At 39.8% G+C, this 15,320-nt stretch overlaps 1 protein-coding gene across 2 annotated transcripts in view; it reads left to right on the forward strand.

Annotated features, from left to right (window-relative positions):
- The window catches only part of GALNT7 (polypeptide N-acetylgalactosaminyltransferase 7), a 493,314-nt gene that overhangs the window by 469,448 nt on the left and 8,546 nt on the right, over positions 1-15,320 (forward strand). For both annotated transcript variants that reach the window (XM_053703830.1, XM_053703829.1), the window contains exon 11: positions 7,003-7,131. In XM_053703830.1, the coding sequence (XP_053559805.1) occupies positions 7,003-7,131 (129 nt within the window). The remainder of the gene's footprint in view (positions 1-7,002; positions 7,132-15,320) is intronic.

The following is a 15,320-nucleotide window of genomic DNA, read 5'->3' on the forward strand; positions in this document are numbered from 1 at the left end:
AACAGGCACTTTTTTTTAGGTGAAACTCTAGCCAAACATTTTTGTTTTGTTTTGGATAGCATAGGATAAAGTTTGTTTTGCTATCTGTGCCCCTGTTCAGAAAATTTCACATCACTTTCTGTCCTTGTGACAATTGGATTTTCAGTATTTTGGATTATCCTGGAAAGAAGGATTGTCGATAAAGCTCTATTTTCTCTGTATGTAAGTACGAGTTGTACTTAAGTCGGATGTCTGTAACCCGAGGACTGCCTGTATACCCATTGATCAAAATGTATGTGTACGTTGTCTTAGATGATTGTCTGTATTTCTTTTCTTTCACGCTTTATAACATTTTTTGCTTTGGGACACCTTTAGGCATATGCCCGTGACACTCCAAGGAGTTCACTTAGGTTAGAAATATTTAAAAGCGTATGGGGACTAAATGACACAGTGCATCACTAAAAAAATGTATTGCTCAAAAGATTTTATAAGTGATCATTTCACTTGCAGCCTAAATTCTGTGCAACACCCTGAACGAAAAGCTGTTGCACCCAATGGTGTCCCAATTCTCTGGTTAAAAATTAGGAGTAACACACACACATATATATATAAATATATAATACACAAACATAAATATTGTTTTCTTCTGTTATGTGTGATCAGTCCACGGGTCATCATTACTTCTGGGATATAACTCCTCCCCAACAGGAAATGCAAGAGGATTCACCCAGCAGAGCTGCATATAGCTCCTCCCCTCTACGTCACTCCCAGTCATTCTCTTGCACCCAACGACTAGATAGGATGTGTAAGAGGACTATGGTGATTATACTTAGTTTTTATAACTTCAATCAAAAGTTTGTTATTTTACAATAGCACCGGAGCGTGTTATTACCTCTCTGGCAGAGTTTGAAGAAGAATCTACCAGAGTTTTTACTATGATTTTAACCGGAGTAGTTAAGATCATATTGCTGTTTCTCGGCCATCTGAGGGAGGTAAAAGCTTCAGATCAGGGGACAGCGGGCAGATGAATCTGCATTGAGGTATGTAGCAGTTTTTATTTTCTGAATGGAGTTGATGAGAAAATCCTGCCATACCGTTATAATACATGTATGTATACTCTACACTTCAGTATTCCGGGAATGGTACTTCACTGGAATTACTCTGTAAAAAGTACATTAAACCTTTTAATAGGTATTTATTATGTTAAACGTTTTTGCTGGAATGTAGAATCGTTTGCATTTTCTGAGGTACTGAGTGAATAAATGTTTGGGCATTATTTTTCCACTTGGCAGTTGCTTGTTTTAATTGTGACAGTTTCGTTTCTCTCTCACTGCTGTGTGTGAGGGGGAGGGGCCGTCTTTGGCGCTCTTTGCTACGCATCAAAAATTTCCAGTCAGTTACTCTTGTATTTCCTGCATGATCCGGTTCATCTCTAACAGAACTCAGGGGTCTTCAAACTTCTTTGAAGGGAGGTAGATTCTCTCAGCAGAGCTGTGAGACTTATATATTGACTGTGATTAAAAACGTTGCTCTGTAATTTTTACGTTTCAAATTTAATTATTGTTACTTTACTAATGGGAACAAACCTTTACTAAAAGTTGTGTTGTTTTCAAGGATTGATGCTATAACAGTTTTTCAGTTCATTATTTCAACTGTCATTTAATCGTTTAGTGCTTCTTTGAGGCACAGTACGTTTTTGTTAAATAAGATTGTAACCAAGTTGCAAGTTTATTTGCTAGTGTGTTAAACATGTCTGATTCAGAGGAAGATACCTGTGTCATTTGTTCCAATGCCAAGGTGGAGCCCAATAGAAATTTATGTACTAACTGTATTGATGCTACTTTAAATAAAAGCCAATCTGTACAAATTGAACAAATTTCACCAAACAGCGAGGGGAGAGTTATGCCGACTAACTCTCCTCACGTGTCAGTACCTGCATCTCCCGCCCGGGAGGTGCGTGATATTGTGACGCCTAGTACATCTGGGCGGCCATTACAGATAACATTACAAGATATGGCTACTGTTATGACTGAAGTTTTGGCTAAATTACCAGAACTAAGGGGCAAGCGTGATCACTCTGGGGTGAGAACAGAGTGCGCTGATAATACTAGAGCCATGTCTGATACTGCGTCACAGCTTGCAGAGCATGAGGACGGAGAGCTTCATTCTGTGGGTGACTGTTCTGATCCAAACAGATTGGATTCAGATATTTCGAATTTTAAATTTAAATTGGAGAACCTCCGTGTATTACTAGGGGAGGTTTTAGCGGCTCTTAATGATTGTAACACTGTTGCAATACCAGAGAAATTGTGTAGGTTGGATAAATACTTTGCGGTACCGGCGAGTACTGACGTTTTTCCTATACCTAAGAGACTAACTGAAATTGTTACTAAGGAGTGGGATAGACCCGGTGTGCCGTTCTCACCCCCTCCAATATTTAGAAAGATGTTTCCAATAGACGCCACCACACGGGACTTATGGCAAACGGTCCCTAAGGTGGAGGGAGCAGTTTCTACTTTAGCTAAGCGTACCACTATCCCGGTGGAGGATAGTTGTGCTTTTTCAGATCCAATGGATAAAAAATTAGAGGGTTACCTTAAGAAAATGTTTGTTCAACAAGGTTTTATATTGCAACCCCTTGCATGCATCGCGCCGATTACGGCTGCGGCAGCATTTTGGATGGAGTCTCTGGAAGAGAACCTTAGTTCAGCTACGCTGGACGACATTACGGACAGGCTTAGAGTCCTTAAACTAGCTAATTCATTCATTTCGGAGGCCGTAGTACATTTAACCAAACTTACGGCTAAGAACTCAGGATTCGCCATTCAGGCACGTAGGGCGCTGTGGCTAAAATCCTGGTCAGCTGATGTAACTTCTAAGTCCAAATTACTTAATATACCTTTCAAAGGGCAAACTTTATTTGGGCCCGGTTTGAAAGAAATTATCGCTGACATTACAGGAGGTAAGGGCCACGCCCTGCCTCAAGACAAAGCCAAAGCTAAGGCTAGACAGTCTAATTTTCGTCCCTTTCGGAATTTCAAAGCAGGAGCAGCACCAACTTCCACTGCACCAAAACAGGAAGGAGCCGTTGCTCGTTACAGACAAGGCTGGAAACCTAACCAGTCCTGGAACAAGGGCAAGCAGACCAGGAAACCTGCTGCTGCCCCTAAGACAGCATGAATCGAGGGCCCCCGATCCGGGACCGGATCTAGTGGGGGGCAGACTCTCTCTCTTCGCCCAGGCTTGGGCAAGAGATGTTCAGGATCCCTGGGCGCTAGAGATCATATCTCAGGGATACCTTCTAGACTTCAAATTCTCTCCCCCAAGAGGGAGATTTCATCTGTCAAGGTTGTCAACAAACCAGATAAAGAAGAAGCGTTTCTACGCTGTGTACAAGATCTGTTATTAATGGGAGTGATCCATCCGGTTCCGCGGTCGGAACAAGGACAAGGGTTTTACTCAAACCTGTTTGTGGTTCCCAAAAAAGAGGGAACTTTCAGGCCAATCTTGGATTTAAAGATCCTAAACAAATTTCTAAGAGTTCCATCGTTCAAAATGGAAACTATTCGGACAATCTTACCCATGATCCAAAAGGGTCAGTACATGACCACAGTGGATTTAAAGGATGCTTACCTTCACATACCGATTCACAAAGATCATTACCGGTATCTAAGGTTTGCCTTCTTAGACAGGCATTACCAGTTTGTAGCTCTCCCATTCGGATTAGCTACGGCTCCAAGAATCTTCACAAAGGTTCTGGGTGCCCTTCTGGCGGGACTAAGACCGCGAGGAATTTCGGTAGCTCCGTACCTAGACGACATTCTGATACAAGCTTCAAGCTTTCAAACTGCCAAATCTCATACAGAGTTAGTTCTGGCATTTCTAAGGTCGCATGGATGGAAATTGAACGAAAAGAAGAGTTCTCTCTTTCCTCTCACAAGAGTTCCATTCTTGGGGACTCTTATAGATTCTGTAGAAATGAAGATTTATCTGACAGAAGACAGATTAACAAAGCTTCTAAATGCATGCCGTGTCCTTCATTCCATTCAACTCCCGTCAGTAGCTCAATGCATGGAGGTGATCGGCTTAATGGTAGCAGCAATGGACATAGTACCCTTTGCACGTCTACATCTCAGACCGCTGCAATTGTGCATGCTGAGTCAGTGGAATGGGGATTACTCAGACTTGTCCCCTACTCTGAATCTGGATCAAGAGACCAGAAACTCTCTTCTATGGTGGCTTTCTCGGCCACATCTGTCCAGGGGGATGCCATTCAGCAGGCCGGACTGGACAATTGTAACAACAGACGCCAGCCTTCTAGGTTGGGGCGCTGTCTGGAATTCTCTGAAGGCTCAGGGACAATGGAATCAGGAGGAAAGTCTCCTACCAATAAACATTCTGGAATTGAGAGCAGTTCTCAATGCCCTTCTGGCTTGGCCCCAGTTAAAAACTCGGGGGTTCATCAGGTTTCAGTCGGACAACATCACGACTGTAGCTTACATCAACCATCAAGGAGGGACAAGAAGCTCCCTAGCAATGATGGAAGTATCAAAGATAATTCGCTGGGCAGAGTCTCACTCTTGCCACCTGTCAGCAATCCACATCCCGGGAGTGGAGAACTGGGAGGCGGATTTCTTGAGTCGCCAGACTTTTCATCCGGGGGAGTGGGAACTTCATCCGGAGGTCTTTGCCCAAATACTTCGACGTTGGGGCAAACCAGAGATAGATCTCATGGCGTCTCGCCAGAACGCCAAACTTCCTCGCTACGGGTCCAGATCCAGGGATCCGGGAGCGGTTCTGATAGATGCTTTGACAGCACCTTGGAACTTCGGGATGGCTTATGTGTTTCCACCCTTCCCGCTGCTTCCTCGATTGATTGCCAAAATCAAACAGGAGAGAGCATCAGTGATTCTAATAGCGCCTGCATGGCCACGCAGGACTTGGTATGCAGATCTAGTGGACATGTCATCCTGTCCACCTTGGTCTCTACCTCTAAGACAGGACCTTCTGATACAGGGTCCATTCAAACATCAAAATCTAACTTCTCTGAAGCTGACTGCTTGGAAATTGAACGCTTGATTTTATCAAAACGTGGTTTTTCTGAGTCGGTTATTGATACCCTGATACAGGCTAGGAAGCCTGTTACCAGAAGGATTTACCATAAGATATGGCGTAAATACCTATACTGGTGCGAATCCAAAGGTTACTCCTGGAGTAAGGTTAGGATTCCTAGGATATTGTCTTTTCTACAAGAAGGTTTAGAAAAGGGTTTATCGGCTAGTTCATTAAAGGGACAGATCTCAGCTCTGTCCATCTTGTTGCACAGGCGTCTGTCAGAAAATCCAGACGTCCAGGCTTTTTGTCAGGCTTTAGCTAGAATCAAGCCTGTGTTTAAAACTGTTGCTCCGCCATGGAGTTTAAACCTTGTTCTTAACGTTCTACAAGGAGTTCCGTTTGAACCCCTTCATTCCATTGATATAAAGTTGTTATCTTGGAAAGTGTTATTTTTAATGGCTATTTCTTCGGCTCGGAGAGTCTCTGAGTTATCAGCTTTACATTGTGATTCTCCTTATTTGATTTTTCATTCAGATAAGGTAGTTCTGCGTACTAAACCTGGGTTCTTACCTAAGGTAGTCACTAACAGGAACATCAATCAAGAGATCGTGGTTCCTTCCCTGTGCCCGAATCCTTCTTCAAAGAAGGAACGTCTTCTACACAATCTGGATGTAGTTCGTGCCCTCAAGTTCTACTTGCAGGCAACTAAGGATTTTCGACAAACGTCTTCCCTGTTTGTCGTGTACTCTGGTCAGAGGAGAGGTCATAAGGCTTCGGCTACCTCTCTCTCCTTCTGGCTTCGTAGCATAATTCGTTTAGCCTATGAGACTGCTGGACAGCAGCCTCCTGAAAGAATTACAGCTCATTCTACTAGAGCTGTGGCTTCCACTTGGGCCTTTAAGAATGAGGCCTCTGTTGAACAGATTTGCAAGGCTGCAACTTGGTCTTCGCTTCATACTTTTTCCAAATTTTACAAATTTGACACTTTTGCTTCTTCGGAGGCTATTTTTGGGAGAAAGGTTCTTCAGGCAGTGGTTCCTTCTGTATAATGAGCCTGCCTATCCCTCCCGTCATCCGTGTACTTTTGCTTTGGTATTGGTATCCCAGAAGTAATGATGACCCGTGGACTGATCACACATAACAGAAGAAAACATAATTTATGCTTACCTTATAAATTCCTTTCTTCTGTTGTGTGATCAGTCCACGGCCCGCCCTGTTTTTTAAGGCAGGTAGATATTTTTTAAATTATACTCCAGTCACCACTTCACCCTTGGTTTCTCCTTTCTCGTTGATTCTTGGTCGAATGACTGGGAGTGACGTAGAGGGGAGGAGCTATATGCAGCTCTGCTGGGTGAATCCTCTTGCATTTCCTGTTGGGGAGGAGTTATATCCCAGAAGTAATGATGACCCGTGGACTGATCACACAACAGAAGAAAGGAATTTATCAGGTAAGCATAAATTATGTTTTTGTTGGCTTTTTGTAATTTTGGGCAAGACACCACATAGTTTAAGAACCATAAACAATTTTTTTTTTTTTTTTTTTTAAAGGGACACAGGGATTTATCTCTAACAGAAATTCTCTTTATACTGCTCTGTACATCAACTATTACAAAAAAAATTCTACAGTATTATTTATTGATGATAGTTATTGACCTGCCATTGACTGCAGAAAAGAGAACAGCCTGTCCATTAAACTTCCTGTGGATTAATGTTCAATCAATAAAGTTTTAAGAGCGATGTAAGAATTCATTGCACACATTTTAGGAAGCATTACACATCACACCTGTAATAAACAGAAGATCGTGTTGAATTAACCTTTATGTTGACTTGCTTTTTTTGTCCTGGGGAAAATAATATAATCAGCAATTCTTTATATCTCTAAAAAAAAAAAGTGCTAAAATCTATATTATAATCTACAATGTATGTTTCAGGAAACTAAATACTAACTTTTATTATCTTCGGTTTTAGCTTTTCCGTATTAATGAAGCGAATCAGTTGATGCAGTATGACCAGTGTCTAACAAAAGGGTCTGACCCATCAAAAGTTATGATCACCCATTGCAATCTAAATGAGTTTAAGGAATGGCAGTATTTTAAGGTAGGTTACATTTTATCATTGTAATTTATACCTTAAATAGTATTGAAATTAAATTATGCATTAAAGGGACAGTATACTTTAAAATTGTTTCTCCTTAATGTGTTTTCAATTACGTGTTATACCAGCTGCGATGTATAAAATCTACACATAAATACTCCTTTAGGTTTATTTTTGTATAAAAGGTAGCTGTTATTGCGCAATAATACCACAATCCATTAATATGGACTGAGCTTATAGGGAGAGCACACCTCCTTTTTTTCTCTCTATATACACAAAGGCCTCTTTCTCTTATCTCTGTCTTAGAGAAAGCCATGAAAACATGAACATGTTAGTACCTATCTCTTACATCCCCTTCTGGGAGTGTAACTGAATTTGTTGTTTATGGTTTACATAGCTTTTCTATAGCCAATACTGCTGTACTGACATTTTCAGTATAGATGGTGGTTTCAACAAGCAAAAACAGCTATTTCAAATTACAAGATAAACTAGGTATATGTAAATAATGTCATACTCTCCACCAGGTAAAATTGATAATTGGGAATATATTACAAAGTTTATTTTTAATTGGTACATTGTTGTTGAATATTTTTTTTTACCCCTTTCAAAGAAGAACATTTTCAAATGTATTGAATTGTATTTTTTTTTTTTTGCATTTCACCCTAATGTAATTTATTTTTCCGCTTTTTTGTATATATTGGGACTTTCAAATGCAAAAATAAAATGCTCTCATTTTTGCAGTAGTCTCTGTTGGTAACTTTAGCCCCATTGAAAGGGGATCCAGCCCTGAAGACACAAGACATTACAGATACTTGGTGAGCCAACTAGGAGTAGAATACACATGTAGCCACCAATCACAGTATGTGCCCTTTGCAGGGGTTAAATACATAGGGCGCCATGTACTAAGCTTCAAAGTGACCGCCCGTCTGTATTTCCGCGTCAAAATTCGCTCACGATCTGCTTCTCGTATGTACCAATCTGCGATCTGCTCGAAAAACCACTATTTTCATCAGCGATCGTAATTTTACTCAACTCATCGTTCCGAAGCCTTTTTCCACTTACTACATGTTCGATCGCACGTAAATTCGCTGTAATCGGAAATTATGAATGTTACAACTAATCCGCCCGCTCCAACTTTCACTGTAACTTCGCGTGATTTGCTTTGCGACCATTTAGGTAGCGAATACAATAGAAAACTATAAGGGGTATCAACCTGACGCCAGGTAGAAGTACTTAAGTGAAAGGACTAGACTACTATTGTAGCATTATTGGTTTTTGGATCAGTGAATGAAGATGGAGACACTTTTACACATGTTTCTTTTCCGATTAATTCAATTACGAGGAAGAAGGGCTATACAGGCATCGGTTAACAACGTGCAAAGAAGGAGAGGTAGAAGAATTAGAGTCCCTAGAGTTTTCCTTCCACGTATGGGTTTGGAAAGCATTTCTGATCGAGAGATTATCCAGAGATTCCGTTTGGACAGAGAAGCTATTATGCAACTTTACAATGAAATAGCAGAATACCTTGAACCAATGACAGCGCGTTCACAAGCCATACCCGGACTATTAAAACTGTTGGCAGCCTTACACTTTTTTGCCACCGGTTCATTCCAAGCTGTGTCTAGCGTTATAATTGGCATCAGCCAGTCTGCTAGATCGTCACGTGGGTAAAGAACTAAACCAATCAGGTCGCAGACTGCTTCTTAACTTTGCTCTTTCGCGCCGAACGAAGCTTCAAAGTTATCAATAATCCGATTGTCTTCGACATACAATAGACGCGAAATTTTACGGCTTGGTTTTTAGTACATTCATGTAACGAAGTGCCATCCGCATGGTGCGAATGCCGGCGGGTTATTTCGATACGGTCTGTGCGAAAAAATTGACGCCTTAGTACATGGCGCCCATAGTTACAAAGCCTAAAACAAAGATAGAAAGGTGTTTTGTTCAAGATGGTATAAAGCGATATATCTGATCACCATAATGCTTCACATCCAGGTTACATTCCTTACCACAGGTATTTTAAATGTTCATTTAAAAAAAAAACTTCTAACCAATTTGCAATTCCTCTTTGCTCTAACTACTGTGTCACAGTCATGATCCTTGTCAGCATTTTTATTTGAGCATATTTTGTATAGACATTACTTTGTTTATTGTGTTTATCTCAGTGAATTATTCAGAGATTTCACAAACATTTGAAGGTATGTTTAAGTAAAATACTTAGTTTTATCAAGAGAGTACAAAGATAAAGGATACACACTGGCAATCCTTTAAACATATGATTCAACTTGAGACAATGGGAACAGCACACATTTAGAGGCTAAGTGCACGGTAGACCTCAGGGTGCTGCCAAGCCCTGAGACGATAAGTACAAAGAACAAGCAGGGTCTCCAGCACTTAAACAATTTTATTTTGCACAGTTAGCGACGTTTCAGGGTCACAGCCCCTTATTCATGCTTGTCGCTAACTGTGCAAAATAAAATTGTTTAAGTGCTGGAGACCCTGCTTGTTCTTAAACATATGATTCGTAGTGCATGCCTAAAATAGTTTTTTTATTTCTAAAACAAAAATAAACTTATAGGAGAAACACTAAACATTATGTTCAGGCCATTCCTAATAAGGCAGAGTATGTCAAAATTGTAAGTGAAGTATTAATCTAAAGATCAGAACCATATCAAAAGTTTGTGTAATAATGGTAGCAGCCATAGACATTACATTTGCTAGATTTCAATGGAATCAGGAAACTGATTATTAAAGGATTTGTCGATCCAGTCAAACAATCTTTCTCCTGGTAGTACAACAGATAAACTCTAGGAAAGAGAGAGAGTCTTCAGACCTAAGAATAGAGTGTTAATCTCAAAAGCTGGTCTATATGGGAGATTGACCCTACTTGCAAACCATATTATACCAACTAGAAATATTTTGGACTTAATAGGAATGAGCATACAGCTCAAGTGGAACACAAAGCCGAACTGTATAAAAGAAGCATATGAAGTTGACTTAAAACTTCAAGTTGTTTAAGGAACTGAAGAATAGGAAGTCATCCTTTTCTTTCATCTAATTAGCAAGAGTCCATGAGCTAGTGACGTATGGGATATACATTCCTACCAGGAGGGGCAAAGTTTCCCAAACCTCAAAATGCCTATAAATACACCCCTCACCACACCCACAAATCAGTTTTACAAACTTTGCCTCCTATGGAGGTGGTGAAGTAAGTTTGTGCTAGATTCTACGTTGATATGCGCTCCGCAGCAGGTTGGAGCCCGGTTTTCCTCTCAGCGTGCAGTGAATGTCAGAGGGATGTGAGGAGAGTATTGCCTATTTGAATGCAGTGATCTCCTTCTACGGGGTCTATTTCATAGGTTCTCTGTTATCGGTCGTAGAGATTCATCTCTTACCTCCCTTTTCAGATCGACGATATACTCTTATATATACCATTTCCTCTACTGATTCTCATTTCAGTACTGGTTTGGCTTTCTACTACATGTAGATGAGTGTCCTGGGGTAAGTAAGTCTTATTTTCTGTGACACTCTAAGCTATGGTTGGGCACTTTTATATAAAGTTCTAAATATATGTATTCAAACATTTATTTGCCTTGACTCAGGATGTTCAACGTTCCTTATTTCAGACAGTCAGTTTCATATTTGGGATAATGCATATGAATAAATCATTTTTTTCTTACCTTAAAAATTTGACTTTTCCCTGTGGGCTGTTAGGCTCGCGGGGGCTGAAAATGCTTCATTGTATTGCGTCATTCTTGGCGCGGACTTTTTTGGCGCAAATTTTTTTTTCTGTTTCCGGCGTCATACGTGTCGCCGGAAGTTGCGTCATTTTTTGACGTTCTTTTGCGCCAAAAGTGTCGGCGTTCCAGATGTGGCGTCATTTTTGGCGCCAAAAGCATTTAGGCGCCAAATAATGTGGGCGTCTTTTTTGGCGCTAAAAAAATATGGGCGTCACTATTGTCTCCACATTATTTAAGTCTCATTTTTTGTGTGCTTCTGGTTGCTAGAGGCTTATTCACTGGCATTTTTTCCCATTCCTGAAACTGTCATTTAAGGAATTTGATCAATTTTGCTTTATATGTTGTTTTTTCTATTACATATTGCAAGATGTCCCACGTTGAAGCTGAGTCAGAAGATACTTCTGGAAAATCGCTGCCTGGTGCTGGAGCTACCAAAGCTAAGTGTATCTGCTGTAAACTTTTGGTATCTGTTCCTCCAGCTGTTGTTTGTACTGTTTGTCATGACAAACTTGCTAATGCAGATAATATTTCCTTTAGTACTGTTACATTACCTGTTGCTGTTCCGTCAACATCTAATATTCAGAGTGTTCCTGATAACATAAGAGATTTTGTTTCTAAATCCATTAAGAAGGCTATGTCTGTTATTCCTCCTTCTAGTAAACGTAAAAAGTCTTTTAAAACTTCTAATTTTTCAGATGAATTTTTAAATGAACATCATCATTCTGATACTGATATTGGTTCTTCTGATTCAGAGGATTCTGTCTCAGAGGTTGATGCTGATAAATCTTCATATTTATTTAAAATGGAATTTATTCGTTCTTTACTTAAAGAAGTCCTAATTGCATTAGAAATAGAGGATTCTAGTCCTCTTGATACTAAATCTAAACGTTTAGATAAGGTTTTTAAATCTCCTGTAGTTATTCCAGAAGTGTTTCCTGTCCCTGGTGCTATTTCTGAAGTAATTTCCAGGGAATGGAATAATTGGGTAATTCTTTTACTCCTTCTAAACGTTTTAAGCAATTAAATCCTGTGCCATCTGACAGATTAGAATTTTGGGACAAAATCCCTAAGGTTGATGGGGCTGTCTCTACTCTTGCTAAGCGTACTACTATTCCTACGGCAGATGGTACTTCCTTTAAGGATCCTTTAGATAGGAAAATTGAATCCTTTCTAAGAAAAGCTTACTTGTGTTCAGGTAATCTTCTTAGACCTGCTATATCTTTAGCGGATGTTGCTGCAGCTTCAACTTTTTGGTTAGAAGCTTTAGCGCAACAAGTAACAGATCATAATTCTCATAGCATTATTATTCTTCTACAACATACTAATAATTTTATTTGTGATGCCATCTTTGATATCATTAGAGTTGATGTCAGGTATATGTCTCTAGCTATTTTAGCTAGAAGAGCTTTATGGCTTAAAACTTGGAATGCTGATATGTCTTCTAAGTCTATTCTGCTTTCCCTTTCTTTCCAGGGTAATAAATTATTTGGTTCTCAGTTGGATTCTATTATCTCAACTGTTACTGGAGGGAAAGGAACTTTTTTACCACAGGATAAAAAATCTAAAGGTAAATTTAGGTCTAATAATCGTTTTCGTTCCTTTCGTCACAACAAGGAACAAAAGCCTGATCCTTCATCCTCAAGAGCGGTATCAGTTTGGAAACCATCTCCAGTCTGGAATAAATCCAAGCCTTTTAGAAAACCAAAGCCAGCTCCCAAGTCCACATGAAGGTGCGGCCCTCATTCCAGCTCAGCTGGTAGGGGGCAGATTATGTTTTTTCAAAGAAATTTGGTTCAATTCCGTTCGCAATCTCTGGATTCAGAACATTGTTTCAGAAGGGTACATAATTGGCTTCAAGATAAGGCCTCCTGCAAAGAGATTTTTTCTTTCCCGTATCCCAGTAAACCTAGCGAAGGCTCAAGCATTTCTGAAATGTGTTTCAGATCTAGAGTTGGCTGGAGTAATTATGCCAGTTCCAGTTCTGGAACAGGGGCTGGGGTTTTATTCAATACTCTTCATTGTACCAAAGAAGGAGAATTCCTTCAGACCAGTTCTGGATCTAAAAATATTGAATCGTTATGTAAGGATACCAACATTCAAGATGGTAACTATAAGGACTATCCTGCCTTTTGTTCAGCAAGAGCATTATATGTCCACAATAGATTTACAGGATGCATATCTGCATATTCCGATTCATCCAGATCACTATCAGTTTCTGAGATTCTCTTTCCTAGACAAGCATTACCAGTTTGTGGCTCTACCGTTTGGCCTAGCTACAGCTCCAAGAATTTTTACAAAGGTTCTCGGTGCCCTTCTGTCTGTAATCAGAGAACAGGGTATTGTGGTATTTCCTTATTTGGACGATATCTTGGTACTTGCTCAGTCTTCACATTTAGCAGAATCTCATACGAATCGACTTGTGTTGTTTCTTCAAGATCATGGTTGGAGGATCAATTTACCAAAAAGTTCATTGATTCCTCAGACAAGGGTAACCTTTTTAGGTTTCCAGATAGATTCAGTGTCCATGACTCTGTCACTAACGGACAAGAGACGTCTAAAATTGATATCAGCTTGTCGAAACCTTCAGTCACAATCATTCCCTTCGGTAGCTTTATGCATGGAAATTCTAGGTCTTATGACTGCAGCATCGGACGCGATCCCCTTTGCTTGTTTTCACATGCGACCTCTTCAGCTCTGTATGCTGAACCAGTGGTGCAGGGATTACACAAAGATATCTCAATTAATATCTTTAACACCGATTGTACGACACTCTCTGATGTGGTGGACAGATCACCATCGTTTAGTTCAGGGGGCTTCTTTTGTTCTTCCGACCTGGACTGTAATTTCAACAGATGCAAGTCTGACAGGTTGGGGAGCTGTTTGGGGGTCTCTGACAGCACAAGGGGTTTGGGAATCTCAGGAGGTGAGATTACGATCAATATTTTGGAACTCTGTGCAATTTTCAGAGCTCTTCAGTCATGGCCTCTTCTAAAGAGAGAATCGTTCATTTGTTTTCAGACAGACAATGTCACAACTGTGGCATACATCAATCTTCAAGGAGGGACTCACAGTCCTCTAGATATATTATAGAGTCTGGAAGACTTATATTTCTTGGTGTCCTTCTCTTCATTTTTCCTGGCATTCTTTTAGAATTCCGAGAATTTTACAGTTTCTTCAGGATGGTTTGGATAAACTCTGCTCTTTCTGTTCTTTTTCACAGAAAGATTGCTAATCTTCCTGATATTCATTGTTTTGTACAAGCTTTGGTTCGTATAAAACCTGTCATTAAGTCAATTTCTCCTCCTTGGAGTTTGAATTTGGTTCTGGGGGTTCTTCAAGCTCCTCCGTTTGAACCTATGCATTCATTGGACATCAAATTACTTTCTTGGAAAGTTTTGTTCCTTTTGGCCATCTCTTCTTCCAGACGAGTTTCTGAATTATCTGCTCTTTCTTGTGAGTCTCCTTTTCTGATTTTTCATCAGGATAAGGCGGTGTTGCGAACTTCTTTTAAATTTTTACCTAAGGTTGTGAATTCTAACAACATTTAATAGACAAATTGTGGTTCCTTCATTGTGTCCTAATCCTAAGAATTCTAAGGAGAGATCATTGCATTCTTTGGATGTAGTTAGAGCTTTGAAATATTATGTTGCAGCTACTAAGAATTTCCGAAAGACTTCTAGTCTATTTGTTATCTTTTCCGGTTCTAGGAAAGGTCAGAAGGCCTCTGTCATTTCTTTGGCATCTTGGTTGAAATCTTTAATTCATCATGCTTATGTCGAGTCGGGTAAAACTCCGCCTCAAAGGATTACAGCTCATTCTACTAGGTCAGTTTCTACTTCCTGGGCATTTAGGAATGATGCTTCGGTTGATCAGATTTGCAAAGCAGCAACTTGGTCTTCTTTGCATACTTTTACTAAATTCTACCATTTTGATGTGTATTCTTCTTCTGAAGCAGTTTTTGGTAGAAAAGTACTTCAGGCAGCTGTTTCAGTTTGAATCTTCTGCTTATAATTTCAGTTTTTTTCATTTAATCTTTATTTTGGGTGTGGATTATTTTTCATCGGAATTGGCTGTCTTTATTTTATCCCTCCCTCTCTAGTGACTCTTGCGTGGAAAGATCCACATCTTGGGTAGTCATTATCCCATACGTCACTAGCTCATGGACTCTTGCTAATTACATGAAAGAAAACATCATTTATGTAAGAACTTACCTGATAAATTCATTTCTTTCATATTAGCAAGAGTCCATGAGGCCCACCCTTTTTTGTGGTGGTTATGTTTTTTTTTTTGTATAAAGCACAATTATTCAAATTCCTTATTTTTTATGCTTTCGCACTTTTTTCTTATCACCCCACTTCTTGGCTATTCATTAAACTGATTTGTGGGTGTGGTGAGGGGTGTATTTATAGGCATTTTGAGGTTTGGGAAACTTTGCCCCTCCTGGTAGGAATG

The sequence above is a fragment of the Bombina bombina genome, chromosome 2, assembly GCF_027579735.1.
Source record: "Bombina bombina isolate aBomBom1 chromosome 2, aBomBom1.pri, whole genome shotgun sequence".
Taxonomy (NCBI): Eukaryota; Metazoa; Chordata; class Amphibia; order Anura; family Bombinatoridae; genus Bombina; species Bombina bombina.